General features: G+C 44.6%; 1 protein-coding gene across 1 annotated transcript in view; it reads right to left on the reverse strand.

Moving 5' to 3' along the window:
- Positions 1–10,104: 10,104 nt before the first annotated feature.
- lclat1 (lysocardiolipin acyltransferase 1) overlaps positions 10,105–16,292 on the reverse strand; it is a 106,292-nt gene continuing 100,104 nt past the window's right edge. The window contains exon 6 of the mRNA XM_060925253.1: positions 10,105–12,046. Coding sequence (XP_060781236.1) covers positions 11,550–12,046 — 497 coding nt within the window. The 3' untranslated portion in view covers positions 10,105–11,549. The remainder of the gene's footprint in view (positions 12,047–16,292) is intronic.

The following is a 16,292-nucleotide window of genomic DNA, read 5'->3' on the forward strand; positions in this document are numbered from 1 at the left end:
CACAAAAAAAAGGTGGTTCGGGAAGAACTTCAGGCCATGCTCGAAATGGGCATCGTCGAGGAGTCCCACAGTGACTGGAGCAGCCCGGTGGTCTTGGTTCCCAAGGCCGATGGCTCGGTCCGGTTCTGTGTGGACTATAGAAAAGTCAATGCGGTGTCTAAATTCGACGCGTACCCAATGCCTCGTATTGATGAGCTGCTTGATTGACTAGGCACGGCTCGCTTTTACTCGACACTGGATTTGACGAAGGGATATTGGCAGATCCCCTTGACTCCATTATCCCGGGAAAAAACGGCCTTTTCCACACCGTTCGGCTTACACCAGTTCGTCACACTTCCGTTTGGGCTGTTTGGGGCGCCCGCTACGTTTCAGCGGCTGATGGACCGGATCCTCCGGCCCCACGCCACCTATGCGGCCGCTTACTTAGACGACATAATCATTTATAGTAATGACTGGCAGCGGCACCTGCAACACCTGAGGGCCGTCCTTAGGTCGCTGAGGCGGGCGGGGCTCACTGCCAACCCGAAGAAGTGTGCGATTGGGCGGGTGGAAGTACGGTATCTGGGCTTCCACTTGGGTAACGGGCAGGTGCGTCCCCAAATTAATAAGACAGCAGCGATTGCGGCCTGCCCGAGACCCAAGACCAAAAAGGGGGTGAGACAGTTCCTGGGGCTGGCTGGCTATTATCGTAGGTTCATACCTAATTATTCGGACGTCACCAGCCCGCTGACTGACCTCACTAAAAAGGGGGCGCCAGATCCGGTCCAGTGGACGGAGCAGTGCCAGCGGGCTTTCTCTGAGGTAAAGGCTGCACTGTGTGGGGGGCCACTTTTGCACTCCCCTGACTTCTCTCTCCCCTTTTTGTTGCAGACGGATGCGTCGGACAGAGGGCTGGGGGCCGTTTTGTCCCAGCGGGTGGGGGGAGAGGACCGCCCAGTGTTGTACATCAGCCGGAAGCTGTCAGTGCGTGAGGGGCGCTACAGCACTATCGAGAAGGAGTGCCTGGCCATCAAGTGGGCGGTCCTCGCCCTCCGTTACTACCTGCTGGGGCGCTCTTTCACCCTCTGTTCGGACCACGCGCCCCTCCAGTGGCTCCACCGCATGAAGCATGCCAACGCGCGGATCACCCGTTGGTATCTGGCGCTCCAACCTTTCAACTTCAAGGTGGTCCACAGGCCGGGGGCGCAGATGGTCGTGGCGGACTTCCTCTCCCGTCAGGGGGGGGGGGAGTCGGCTGCGGGCCGGACGGGCGCCCGGCCTGAGTCGGGCGGTGGGGGTATGTGGCAGCGGGGGCGTGGTCAAGCACCGGTCTGTGACAGGAGGGCGGAGTTGGGGAAGGTAAGTGGCAGAATCGCTTCACCTGAGTGTCATTAACCTGTGTTTTGTGTGTTCTCCCTAGTAAACCGCCCTATTTAAGGAGGGAGAGCGAGAGCAGAGGCAGGCCCGGACGAGACGCTGTGTGTGTGTGTGTCTCTCGCGCTATTGTGAAACAGTGTTGCAACCCTGAAAAGTGTGGCAATAAAGCCGTTAAACAAACCTGATCTCTGTCCTGCCGTCCTCTGTGCTCCACCCACACGCGATTCTCGCTACAACAACATATCAAATGTCGAAAGTGAGACACTTTGAAATTTCATGCCAAATATTGGCTCATTTGAAATTTCATGACAGCAACACATCTCAAAAAAGTTGGGACAGGGGCAATAAGAGGCTGGAAAAGTTAAAGGTACAAAAATGGAACAGCTGGACGACCAAATTGCAACTCATTAGGTCAATTGGCAATAGGTCATTAACATGACTGGGTATAAAAAGAGCATCTTGGAGTGGCAGCGGCTCTCAGAAGTAAAGATGGGAAGAGGATCACCAATCCCCCTAATTCTGCGCCGACAAATAGTGGAGCAATATCAGAAAGGAGTTCGACAGTGTAAAATTGCAAAGAGTTTGAACATATCATCATCTATAGTGCATAATATCATCAAAAGATTCAGAGAATCTGGAAGAATCTCTGTGCGTAAGGGTCAAGGCCAGAAAACCATACTGTGTGCCCGTGATCTTCGGGCCCTTAGACGGCACTGCGTCACATACAGGCATGCTTCTGTATTGGAAATCACAAAATGGGCTCAGGAATATTTCCAGAGAACATTATCTGTGAACACAATTCACCGTGCCATCCGCCGTTGCCAGCTAAAACTCTATAGTGCAAAGAAGAAGCCGTATCTAAACATGATCCAGAAGCGCAGACGTCTTCTCTGGGCCAAGGCTCGTTTAAAATGGACTGTGGCAAAGTGGAAAACTGTTCTGTGGTCGGACGAATCAAAATTTGAAGTTCTTTATGGAAATCAGGGACGCCGTGTCATTCGGACTAAAGAGGAAAAGGACGACCTGAGTTGTTATCAGCGCTCGGTTCAGAAGCCTGCATCTCTGATGGTATGGGGTTGCATTAGTGCGTGTGGCATGGGCAGCTTACATGTCTGGAAAGACACCATCAATGCTGAAAGGTATATCCAGGTTCTAGAGCAACATATGCTCCCATCCAGACGACGTCTCTTTCAGGGAAGACCTTGCATTTTCCAACATGACAATTCCAAACCACATACTGCATCAATTACAGCATCATGGCTGCGTAGAAGAAGGGTCCGGGTACTGAACTGGCCAGCCTGCAGTCCAGATCTTTCACCCATAGAAAACATTTGGCGCATCATAAAACGGAAGATACGACAAAAAAAAGACCTAAGACAGTTGAGCAACTAGAATCCTACATTAGACAAGAATGGGTTAACATTCCTCTCCCTAAACTTGAGCAACTTGTCTCCTCAGTCCCCAGACGTTTACAGACTGTTGTAAAGAGAAAAGGGGATGTCTCACAGTGGGAAACATGGCCTTGTCCCAACTTTTTTGAGATGTGTTGTTGTCATGAAATTTAAAATCACCTAATGTTTCTCTTTAAATGATACATTTTCTCAGTTTAAACATTTGATATGCCATCTATGTTCTATTCTGAATAAAATATGGAATTTTGAAACTTCCACATCATTGCATTCCGTTTTTATTTACAACCCCAATTCCAAAAAAGTTGGGACAAAGTACAAATTGTAAATAAAAACGGAATGCAATAATTTACAAATCTCAAAAACTGATATTGTATTCACAATAGAACATAGACAACATATCAAATGTCGAAAGTGAGACATTTTGAAATTTCATGCCAAATATTGGCTCATTTGAAACTTCATGACAGCAACACATCTCAAAAAAGTTGGGACAGGGGCAATAAGAGGCTGGAAAAGTTAAAGGTACAAAAAAGGAACAGCTGGAGGACCAAACTGCAACTCATTAGGTCAATTGGCAATAGGTCATTAACATGACTGGGTATAAAAAGAGCATCTTGGAGTGGCAGCGGCTTTCAGAAGTAAAGATGGGAAGATGATCACCAATCCCCCTAATTCTGCACCGACAAATAGTGGAGCAATATCAGAAAGGAGTTCGACAGTGTAAAATTGCAAAGAGTTTGAACATATCATCATCTACAGTGCATAATATCATCAAAAGATTCAGAGAATCTGGGAGAATCTCTGCGCGTAAGGGTCAAGGCCGGAAAACCATACTGGGTGCCCGTGATCTTCGGGCCCTTAGACGGCACTGCATCATATACAGGCATGCTTCTGTATTGGAAATCACAAAATGGGCTCAGGAATATTTCCAGAGAACATTATCTGTGAACACAATTCACCGTGCCATCCACCGTTGCCAGCTAAAACTCTGTAGTTCAAAGAAGAAGCCGTATCTAAACATGATCCAGAAGCGCAGACGTCTTCTCTGGGCCAAGGCTCATTTAAAATGGACTGTGGCAAAGTGGAAAACTGTTCTATGGTCAGATGAATCAAAATTTGAAGTTCTTTATGGAAATCAGGGACGCCGTGTCATTCGGACTAAAGAGGAGAAGGACGACCCAAGTTGTTATCAGCGCTCAGTTCAGAAGCCTGCATCTCTGATGGTATGGGGTTGCATTAGTGCGTGTGGCATGGGCAGCTTACGCATCTGGAAAGACACCATCAATGCTGAAAGGTATATCCAGGTTCTAGAGCAACATATGCTCCCATCCAGACGACGTCTCTTTCAGGGAAGACCTTGCATTTTCCAACATGACAATGCCAAACCACATACTGCATCAATTACAGCATCATGGCTGCGTAGAAGAAGTGTCCGGGTACTGAACTGGCCAGCCTGCAGTCCAGATCTTTCACCCATAGAAAACATTTGGCGCATCATAAAATGGAAGATACAACAAAAAAGGCCTAAGACAGTTGAGCAACTAGAATCCTACATTAGACAAGAATGGGTTAACATTCCTATCCCTAAACTTGAGCAACTTGTCTCCTCAGTCCCCAGACGTTTACAGACTGTTGTAAAGAGAAAAGGGGATGTCTCACAGTGGGAAACATGGCCTTGTCCCAACTTTTTTGAGATATGTTGTTGTCATGAAATTTAAAATCACCTAATTTTTCTCTTTAAATTATACATTTTCTCAGTTTAAACATTTGATATGTCATCTATGTTCTATTCTGAATAAAATATGGAATTTTGAAACTTCCACATCATTGCATTCCGTTTTTATTTACAATTTGTACTTTGTCCCAACTTTTTTGGAATCGGGGTTGTACAATTTGTACTTTGTCCCAACTTTTTTGGAATCGGGGTTGTAGTTACACAATGTAATGAATATTGTTAGCATGTTAACTTAGCTTTGCATGCAATTTTGTTTGTCGGAGAGGTCTCGCTTGACTCAAGCAGTCCAGATTTTGTGCCATCGTTATTTGTGTATGCCGAAAATCACAATTTTAAAGCAAGGATGGAAAGGTAAAATTGTGTGCCCTCACTCTAAATGCCAACTTACGTTGACTGCTCTAACCTAGCTCCCGCCCCGTTCAGTTTCATTTCTGCTCTCTGCCTCTCGCTTTTTACGCAGCTCTGATTTCTCTTAGCTGCACTCTTTACACTATCATTCCTTTCATGCCATTACCGCCTGCAAATTGCTGTTTAGTGTTGGGATTTGCTGTTGTAGCTAAAGCCACATTGCCATCACATCACTGGCATAATTTGATTAAAACAAAATGAATATGAATGTCCCATTGTTAATCAAGTTGTAGTCTCGCTGTAACCAGAATGTTGATGGCAGGCTACTTTTGTAAATAGTTTTTTTTTTTTTTTTTGAGTTTGACATTTTTTGTAAATAGTATGACTGCCTTCAGGTATCGGAGGAAAACTTACTAACATCGTCCGTCCACTCTTTAATTAAATGCGGATCCGGTAGGCGATGTCCACTTGTTAGAGTTAACTTATTTATGTAGCATTCTCGATCTTGTAACGACAATTGTTTGGCATAATCTGACAGCTCATAATGCCGGTCTATGGGCAGCGCCATTGTTTCTGAGTCCAGGCTGCGCGCGCATCCTGGCAACGGTCGGTTTGTTTACAAACATGCGAAGGGGTCTATAAAGCCCTGTCGGTCGTCTCACACACACACACACACACACACACACACACACGAGAGGAGAAAATCCTCCTCCATCAAGACCATGAAGCGTTGCATTACATAATACATGATGCACACGAGCCCCGTCCCAAACACACCGACCCTTCCATCTCGGTTCAATCCCAAAATCAGTCATGGACTTCGAAAGGGACGATGGAGCTGAGCTGGTGATCTCATGCACTAAATATCCTTCCGCTAAGAAGCAGATCATTGCTATCTATATTTATCATATACAACCCCTGGCAAAAAGTATGGAATCACCAGTCTTGGATGAGCACTCATTCAGACGTTTTATTCTGTAGAACAAACTCAGATCACAAACATGATACAATAATAAAGTCATTCCAAAGTGCACCTTCTTGGCCTTCAGAAACACTAAGGTGGGGTTTACATTAGACCGTATCAGCGGATCATCAGATTAACGTTTTTAAAACGATTAGTGTGCACACAGCAACGCCAATACACGATTCGCGTGCACATAGCAACGCCAATACACGGATACGCTCGGCTCCGCAGGCATCCTGCGCTCCAAATCACTCCGCCCTGAACAGCGAGTGCCCTCTGGAGGGTGCGCACTCCGGCCCTGCGCAGCTCACAGAGCGCGCGAGTGAAGCGCACGAGCAGTGATTCGGGACTGAGCCGCTGTGTGTGTGATCTCAGTGCATATCACTTACCACTTGTAAGTGGAAGGATGGCAAGCCTAAAGACAATCATAACTACACAATGGGCAGTATTTGCATCAGTATTTGCAGTATTTTCATACTTTTATACTCTTTAATGAAAGGTGATACAAGGCGGAAGTCCGCGCCGTTTTTCAGCAGTCGCGTCACATGACCAACGCCAGCGAATCAGGAAGGTGGATGTCACAGTGACGTTGTCCAATGACGACGCCAGCTAGAGCTCAGCACAGCGTATCCGCGTATTCTCAATGTTTACACAGCACCGGACCAGACACGATCTGGATTGAATACGTGGACGCTGGCGGATTCCCGTTTCCCGGCGTCTCCAGGCGGTTTAATGTAAACGGACAGTGCATCCGCGAAGAAAACGAGACAGATACGGTCTAATGTAAACTTGGCCTAAATGAAATGAAGAAAAAGCATTGTGGAAGTCAGTAAATGTTACTTTTATAGACCAAGCACAGGGAAAAAAATATGGAATCATGAAAAACAGACAAACAAAAGAACATTCAAAACACATCACTAGTACTTAGTTGCACCACCTCTGGCTTTTATAACGGCTTGCAGTCTCTTCGGCATGGACTTGCTGAGTGACAAACAGTATTCTTCATCAATCTGGTGCCAACTCTCTTTGATTGCAGTTGCCAGATCAGCTTTGCAGGCCGGAGCCTTGTCGTGGACCATTTTTTTCCAATTTCCACCACAAGTTTTCTATTGGGTTGAGATCTGGACTATTTGCAGGCCATGACATTGACTGGATGTGTCTTTCACCAAGGAATGCTTTCACGGTTTTTGCTCTATGGCACGATGCGTTGTCATCTTGGAAAATTATTTCATCATCCCCAAACATCTTTTCAATTGAAGGGATAAGAAAAGTGTCCAAAATGTCAATGTAAACCTGTGCATTTAGTGAAGAAGTAACCACAGCCATCTCCCCAGTGCCTTTGCCTGACATGCAGCCCCATACAGTGGTGCTTGAAAGTTTGTGAACCCTTTAGAATTTTCTACATTTCTGCACAAATATGACCTAAAACATCATCAGATTTTCACACAAGTCCTAAAAGTAGATAAAGAAAACCCAGTTAAACAAATGAGACAAAAATATTATACTTGGCCATTTATTTATTAAGGAAAATGATCCAATATTACATATCTGTGAGTGGCAAAAGTATGTGAACCTTTGCTTTCAGTATCTGGTGTGACCCCCTTGTGCAGCAATAACTGCAACTAAACGTTTCCGGTAACTGTTGATCAGTCCTGCACACCGGCTTGGAGGAATTTTAGCCCGTTCCTCCGTACAGAACAGCTTCAACTCTGGGATGTTGGTGGGTTTCCTCACATGAACTGCTCACTTCAGGTCCTTCCACAACATTTCCATTGGATTAAGGTCAGGACTTTGACTTGGCCATTCCAAAACATTAACTCTATTCTTCTTTAACCAGTCTTTGGTAGAATGACTTGTGTGCTTAGGGTCGTTGTCTTGCTGCATGACCCACCTTCTCTTGAGATTCAGTTCATGGACAGATGTCCTGATATTTTCCTTTAGAATTCGCTGGTATAATTCAGAATTCATTGTTCCATCAATGATGGCAAGCCGTCCTGGCCCAGATGCAGCAAAATGGACCCAAACCATGATACTACCACCACCATGTTTCACAGATGGGATAAGGTTCTTATGCTGCAATGCAGTGTTTTTCTTTCTCCAAACATAACACTTTTCATTTAAACCAAAAAGTTCTATTTTGGTCTCATCCATCCACAAAATATTTTTCCAATAGCCTTCTGGCTTGTCCACATGATCTTTAATAAACTGCAGATGAGCAGCAATGTTCTTTTTGGACACCAGTGGCTTTCTTCTTGTGACCCTGCCATGCACACCATTGTTGTTCAGTGTTCTCCTGATGGTGGACTCATGAACATTAACATTAGCCATTATGAGAGAGGCCTTCAGTTGCTTAGAAGTTACCCTGGGGTCCTTTGTGACCTCGCCAACTATTACACGCCTTGCTCTTGGAGTGATCTTTGTTGGTCGACCACTCCTGGGGAGGGTAACAATGGTCTTGAATTGCCTCCATTTGTACACAATCTGTCTGACTGTGGATTGGTGGAGTCCAAACTCTTTAGAGATGGTTTTGTAACCTTTTCCAGCCTGATGAGCATCAACAACACTTTTTCTGAGGTCCTCAGAAATCTCCTTTGTTCGTGCCATGATACACTTCCATAAACATGTTGTAAAGATCAGACTTTGATAGATCCCTGTTCTTTAAATAAAACAGGGTGCCCACTCACACCTGATCGTCATCCCATTGATTGAAAACAGCTGACTCTAATTTCACCTTCAAATTAACTGCTCATCCTAGAGGTTCACATACTTTTGCCACTCACAGATATGTAATATTGGATCATTTTCCTCAATAAATAAATGACCAAGTATAATATTTTTGTCTCATTTGTTTAACTGGGTTCTCTTTATCTACTTTTAGGACTTGTGTGAAAATCTGATGATGTTTTAGGTCATATTTATGCAGAAATATAGACAATTCTAAAGGGTTCACAAACTTTCAAGCACCACTGTATCATCAAGGATTGTGGAAATTTGGATGTTTTCTTCAGGCAGTCCTCTTCATAAATCTCACTGGAACGGCACCAAACAAAAGTTCCAGCATCATCACCTTGTCCAATGCAGATTCGTGATTCATCACTGAAGATAACTTTCATCCAGCCATCCACAGTCCATGATTGCTTCTCCTTAGCCCATTGTAGTCTTGTTCTTTTCTGTTTAGGTGTCAATGATGGTTTTCTTTTCGCGAAAATCCCATTTCCTTTAGGCGATTTCTCACGGTTCGGTCACATACTTGTACATTGACTCCAGCTTCCTCCCATTTATGCTTCATTTGTTTTGTTGTACTTTTTCGGTTTTCAAGACATATGGCCTTAAGTTTTTTGTCTTGACGCTTTGATGCCTTCCTTGGTCTACCAGTACGCTTGGCTTTAAAAACCTTCCCATGCTGTTTGTACTTGGTCCATATCTTCGATACAGCTGATTGTGAACAGCCCACATCTTTGGCAACCATGCGTGAAGAGTTACCTTCTTTAAGAAGTTTGACAATCCTCTCTTTTGTTTCAAGAGACATCTCTCTTGTTGGAGGGCGGCACGGTGGTGTAGTGGTTAGCGCTGTTGCCTCACAGCAAGAAGGTCCGGGTTCGAGCCCCGTGGCCGGCGAGGGCCTTTCTGTGCGGAGTTTGCATGTTCTCCCCGTGTCCGCGTGGGTTTCCTCCGGGTGCTCCGGTTTCCCCCACAGTCCAAAGACATGCAGGTTAGGTTAACTGGTGACTCTAAATTGACCGTAGGTGTGAATGTGAGTGTGAATGGTTGTCTGTGTCTATGTGTCAGCCCTGTGATGACCTGGCGACTTGTCCAGGGTGTACCCCGCCTTTCACCCGTAGTCAGCTGGGATAGGCTCCAGCTTGCCTGCGACCCTGTAGAACAGGATAAAGCGGCTTGAGATAATGAGATGAGATGAGATCTCTCTTGTTGGAGCCATGATTCTTGCCAATCCACTTGGTCCAGCAGCCCTCCAAGGTGTGATAACTGCGCTGTTTCTAACTGCAGACTAACGAGCAGATCTAATCTGAGGCAGGTGTCAATTTAGGGACAGGAAATTGACCGGGTCAGTCCTTATTTTCTACCTGAAAATTGAGTGATTCCATATTTTTTCCTCAGAATTGAGTGATTCCATATTTTTTTCCCTGTGCTTGGTCTATAAAAGTAACATTTACTGACTTCCACAATGCTTTTTCTTCGTTTATTTTAGTGTTTCTGAAGGCCAAGAAGGTGCACTTTGGAATGACTTTATTATTGTATCATGTTTGTGATCTGAGTTTGTTCTACAGAATAAAACGTCTGAATGAGTGCTCATCCAAGACTGGTGATTCCATACTTTTTGCCAGGGGTTGTAGTTCACTATGCAGTCGCTAGAAAATGGTTCCATCCCAAATGGCGACACGCAGTTCCTCTGCACGCCGAATGCTTGGCTTAAATCTCATTAACTCATTCGTAAGGGCGCTCGTTAGGATGTAGGATTTAGGATGCAGTTATAAACAATGAAATGCCAACCTATCTACTCCACACAGAATGGAAACGCCATTACTTCACACCCTACGTAGTGGACTCCTGATTGGTTAACGTCCAATATAAAGAGTAAAGAGCATCAATTTGTTCCTGAGGTTCCTTCCTGGATATTTAGTGCACTACTTACCGGTATGGTCAGTGAGGCGATATACATTCTATACGTTCGTAACGCATCGATCGGGTCCAAGATCCCACATCCCAAGCCTGACGTCATGCAGAAACAGAAAACGAGGGTCATTTGGGACGGAGCCTTTTCCGCCCTGAATTTTGAAACGTCTTGAAAATTTCAAAAAAAATCAACAACATGCAACTCCACAGCTGTCTGTAGTTCCAAATATTTCCAAAGCATAAGAGTAAAACCTGGACTGATATACGTTTATATTGGTACTGTGTGTATATATTTATTTTTTTCAATAGCAACCAGCTTATACAATGTTTAAGGCAGTTTGAATATATAAAGCCGTCTTGCGCGCTGTTCATCACAGCAAATTTCTGAAACCTCATGCTCGTCGATCTCAAAATTCCCCGTTTCTTCTCCAAAATCCAACTTTTGGTTTTTCCTCATGCGAAAAGCGTTTAAAGCCGTGCACCCTCCACTGTTTAAGCTTGCCCTTTGGGACGCAGCCGGAGATAAGCATCGATTTTACATTCGATTTCGATTCAATTCTTTCAACATATCCATCCGTCTGACAACCAGCAGTCTTTTTTTCTGTTTTCCCCCCCCCCTTCCCCTATAATTGCTTGGCGAGATGCCTGGCTACATCAGGTAAAACAGGAGAATATCAGTGCCAGCTAAGTGCTATGAGTCTGTAATTATAAAACTAATAAATAAAATAAAATTAAAATTACTAAAATAATTTTTTTTTTTTACAGAGCTGCAGGGAAAAAAAAAAAAAAAAACTTGCGAGAACCACAGCCTTTAAATACAGATAAATATGAACACGTACAATTAAATGCTGATACATGAGAAAATGTGGGTGGAGCTTAAGTGGATAAAAATGCACGCGCGCACTTCCTCATACACAGTGAAATTTGTAAAATGCTGTATTTCCAGCACTGAAGATTAAGTTTGTCATGTTTCAGGAAGCTAGGAATCACAGACACTTCCCTTCCTCGCTGTTGTGCTCACTTTGCAGTACACACCCGGGTCCAGAAGGGGGCTCCACTTCCTGCTCAGTTTGCCAGAACGAGAGACCAAACAGACCTCTCAGTCTTTCTTTCTGCCTGGTCCGTCATTCGTTCTTTTCAGGCGTTGATGACACGACAGCTCAATCAGCTCAACCCCGCCCATCACCTTTTGCTGAACCAGGAAGAAGATCACCACCAGCAGGAAGTAGACGAGCAACGGCGTCCAGAGCCAGAGTCCCAGAAAGGACAAGGCGATGAAGGCGTTCCAGTAGCACAGCGATGCGGCTTTGATCAGCGCCACTCTCAGCTCGCTCTTGCACGGCGGTATTCGGGCGTCGGCTTCGTCGAAGTGCTGAGAGATGTAAAACGAGCGCAGGCGCTCCTCTTTCTCCGCCCAACGCTCCTGGCACCAGGCCTGGAGGGCGGCAGTCTCCTCAGGCAGAGAGGACGCTGGGTAGCGGCACACGTGGAAGTGGATCTGGTGTGGGAAGGTCCCAGCCAGCAGGTGGCGCTCCGTCTGAGGGGCGCTGTGCGGATACGCTACGGTGATGTCGTGCAGTGCATCCAGATTGTCCCCTGTGTAACACAGAAAAGAACTGACGTGAAACTCTGTTACATACAACCAGTGGCGGAACTAGACTTTTTTCCTTGGGGGGGCAAGGGGGTGGCCAGGACTATTTCAGGGGGGGTCAATGGTTCCTACTACTACACACACAAATATGCACGAGCACTCACGATTAATGTTTGTGATTGTGTGCTGTATATCTGTTTTTTATCTTGTGTTTAAATTATGCATTATTGTTATTATTATTTATTCTTACATGGTGTTGCACCTGTTCTTGGCCATGTCATGACTTCTAATTATTTTTGTCTTTTTGTTATATATACACATGCACACCTTTCTTTCTTTCAACATTAAAATTCCAGGGACTACAGATGAAAGAAAACTAGTCAGTGATTATTTCTAGTGCATTTACATGTTAATTAATACACATTGATCCTTCTTAAATAAATAAACTTATAAACAATACTTTCAATTTACAATCATGTTTAAGTAGCTACGTATTAAGCACACAGAAGACGTCATTTTGAGTTTAATTTGTAGTTTATTAATGTACAAAATGAATATGGTGCATTTACCAACACCCTGAAACCACTGACTGGAACTAAAATGCACATAGTAACTCAAGTTACTCAGTTACTGACACACTGAGTCAGTTACACAGTCACACAGTTACTCACACACACACACAGGTACATATTGAGGTATTTCACCTGACGTCACAGGGTCACGTGACGCCCCGGTGTCTGCCATTTTGAAGGTCAAGCTAGCTAATGTCAACAACATAGTAGCTGGTATGTTACTGTAACAATGTTTACGTTCAGTCATTTGGATGACTGTTAAAACCTTTCAGTCTCAAGTTTTTCCTTTACTGTATTTACTAGTTTACTGTAATTATGATCCGGCAGCTATTTACACCGGATCCAGTGTAAATAGCTGCCGGAGTGCGCTCCGGCTTGCTCCCCCTCAAATTAAGCAGCGCACTCTGGCTTGCTCCCGGAGTGCTCCGGCCGAGGTTCCGGAGCGCGCTCCGGCTTGCTCCCCCTCAAATTAAGCAGCGCACTCCGGCTTGCTCCCCCTCAAATTAAGCTGGGCGCTCCGGCTTGCTCCCCCTCAAATTAAGCAGCGCGCTCCGGCTTGCTCCCCCTCAAATTAAGCAGCGCGCTCCGGCTTGCTCCCCCTCAAATTAAGCTGGGCGCTCCGGCTTGCTCCCCCTCAAATTAAGCAGCGCGCTCCGGCTTGCTCCCGGAGTGCTCCGGCCGAGGTTCCGGAGCGCGCTCCGGCTTGCTCCCCCTCAAATTAAGCAGCACGCTTCGGCTTGCTCCCGGAGTGCGTGCTGCTTAATTTGAGGGGGAGCAAGCCAGAGCGCGCTCCAGCAGCTATTTACACTGGATCCGGTGTAAAAAGCTGCCGGATCATAATTACAGTAAACTAGTAAATACAGTAAAGGAAAAACTTGAGACTGAAAGGTTTTAACAGTCATCCAAATGACTGAATGTAAACATTGCTACAGTAACATACCAGCTACTATGTTGTTGACATTAGCTAGTCCTAACAGCTAGCTGCTAGTACACTGCTACAACACAGACACCGACCCTAATAATACAGTTCTTGGTCATTGCCTGGTAACAGCAAATTTATAACGGGCCATGTCTCAACAGACTAAGAAGTTATTTCAATGACATTTAATAACATTTTGTTTATCCTGAGGACCGAAAGTAAATGAAAATGTGAACAAACCTTAGCTGTAATCAGATGGCGACCACCGGCTCCAGGGACGACCCGCTGATGTAGGCATGTTACCCAGCCTGACTCAAAATATTTGTAGGCATCCAAACTCTTATACGCTTTCAGATCAATACCTGTGTATGGCGATGGGTTTTTAACGACATAGGTATACAGATCATGTGGGCCGAAGTCAGGTAAAGACGAGGGCTTCGTGTACTTCCGTACGTCAGTGAACAATCCTGGCGGAAGCAGGTAAACGTCGTTCTCTAAGCCTGCTAACCTCAATTTTTGCAAATACCTCTCCCTCTGCTCGCCCTGTAAATGCCCTACGTCGCTGGATAGTGAAGGTGTTTTCTGCATCTCGCTCCTTTTTCATTTATGTTTGTCGCCTTCCTCGCATTCAAACTGATTCGAGCCGTGACGTCCAAAATGGCAGCCTAACGATGCATCACATGACTTGGTCACGTGGGTGAAAAACCTCAATAGTCAGTTGTTCACACAGCCAGTAGTCCATCAAACCATCAACTTTCCACAAAAAAATAAATAAATAAATTGCAGAGATGCCTACCCCAAATTTTGAATTTCAGTATTCTTGAAAACATTTTTCAGTATTTTGGAATGATTTTCAGTAACATTAATTTATGCGCATTTCCATTATAAAGAGGTGTATATACCAATATGTTTAACATTTAAATTATTAAAAAGAACTGTTTTGTGTGAATTGAATAAACAAAACGCGAGCAGCCATCTCAACTGAATTTCCACTCGACAAATTTCTAGAGCATACAATATATCACATTTTTATAAATACAATAGTGTTTCCCTGTTTGCAGACATTACGGTTGACTACCAATCACTGGTATTGAATGTAACTCCTCAAAAGTATTATATTATATTTCCTGGCAAAATGCTCTACCTGTTAACGGATTCTAATAAAATTTTAAAAAAAATTCTTATTTCATGCCAAAGAGAGTCCGACATTGTTATCTTAATGTCCCAATATATAAATACTTCAGCATAATGCTTCAGAAGAGACATTGAATAAAATGACATTTATAATTGTATTTAAAACAGTGGACTGATCAATTTTTTGCCACAATCCCAACAGCACTAATCATAAAATTCTGTTTTTGATCATACTACATGTACATTTGCACTTGCAACACTGAAAAGACTTTGAATTAAAGAAGTACAGCCAGTGTTTGATATTTCAGTGAATAAAAATCAAACATGTAAAAAGAAACTGAATAAGTTTAACTCACATTTCATGGCACTAATCGGCAAGTTCAACTCCAAGCACAGGTCAACCATCACCGCTTCAGCGCGTGTCACGTTCCGTGTCTTTTCATCCACAGATTTCGTAAAAAACGCTGGATACTAGTCTGGCTAACGCAACTTCAAAGCTCTGTGAGCATTTGGTCTGGCCAAGATATTAAGCCCAACCGTTTCCCAAAGGGCGTGGTTGACCCGCCTCCCTGAAATGCCTCAGTTTGCTACTGGTCGAAGCCAGAAAAGGCTGTGACGAAGCTTAAACCAATCACATCACTCTTTCCTCTGACGTATGCAACGCGACGGGGCTAACTGGTAGATTAAACTCTTACCGAAGCCGGTCGGGAGCAAGGCGAAAACGTCCTTCCTTTCAATAAATACCTCCAGGGCTGCTCTTTGCTCCGTTTTCAATGAGAACTTGCTCCATGTTCGTAATGTTTCTAGTGAATGAAGCGCTTCCGGCATAGATTCTGTAAACAATCTATGGCTTCCGGTCGCAGTTCTACTACGTCACTGCCTTGAACACGCCTCTACCCAGGGCCGTTGGAGATGCTCAAAGTTGATTGGTTCCCGATTTTTCGGGAGCTTGGAAGAGCTGTAGATAGCTTGCCTGGCCAGACTAAGCTCGCAACAGGCCCTCGTGTTGCGTCACGCTTAGGATGGGCGGGCCCAGGCTAGCTGGATACCCCAGATTTACTTTCCGCCTGACTCGCCATTTCAGCATACTCCATATGTTTTTTGTAGTTGACATGCCGCGTGCAGTCATCGCGACCACCACGAGTGATGTTAATGTCAGTTCTACACAGTTTGCAGTGCGCGTATCCGTTGCCCTTTTGACCGGGTGTAATGCACGGCCATTCTACCGTATCGAAAATAGCGCGAACAAATGTGCGGAATCTGCGCATGTCACACACAGCATGTGTGGTTGTCGTAAAAATAAATAGCCATGAATCATGCATGGATTGAAAAAGTCGCTTGGACATTAAAAAACAACTCACTGGAATTTAAGACTTTATAATAATTCCGTACAGAATAACACTGTTTGCCGTAACATCGTATTTACGTAACTTTTCCGTACAAAATATGGCCAATCCGTACTAGTAGGCATCTCTGAAATGGCCATCTTTTCTGTCCGCCAACTCCACACCCCCTTAATGCGTGACCATAAGCTACCATACCAGCAACGCCGAGTAGGTCCAACTTAAAGTCAATAAACTAAGAACCCAAATCATCACGCAGATATCTACCGTCTCTCTGTAATCC

Source organism: Neoarius graeffei, chromosome 7 (genome assembly GCF_027579695.1).
Source record: "Neoarius graeffei isolate fNeoGra1 chromosome 7, fNeoGra1.pri, whole genome shotgun sequence".
NCBI classification, from domain to species: Eukaryota; Metazoa; Chordata; class Actinopteri; order Siluriformes; family Ariidae; genus Neoarius; species Neoarius graeffei.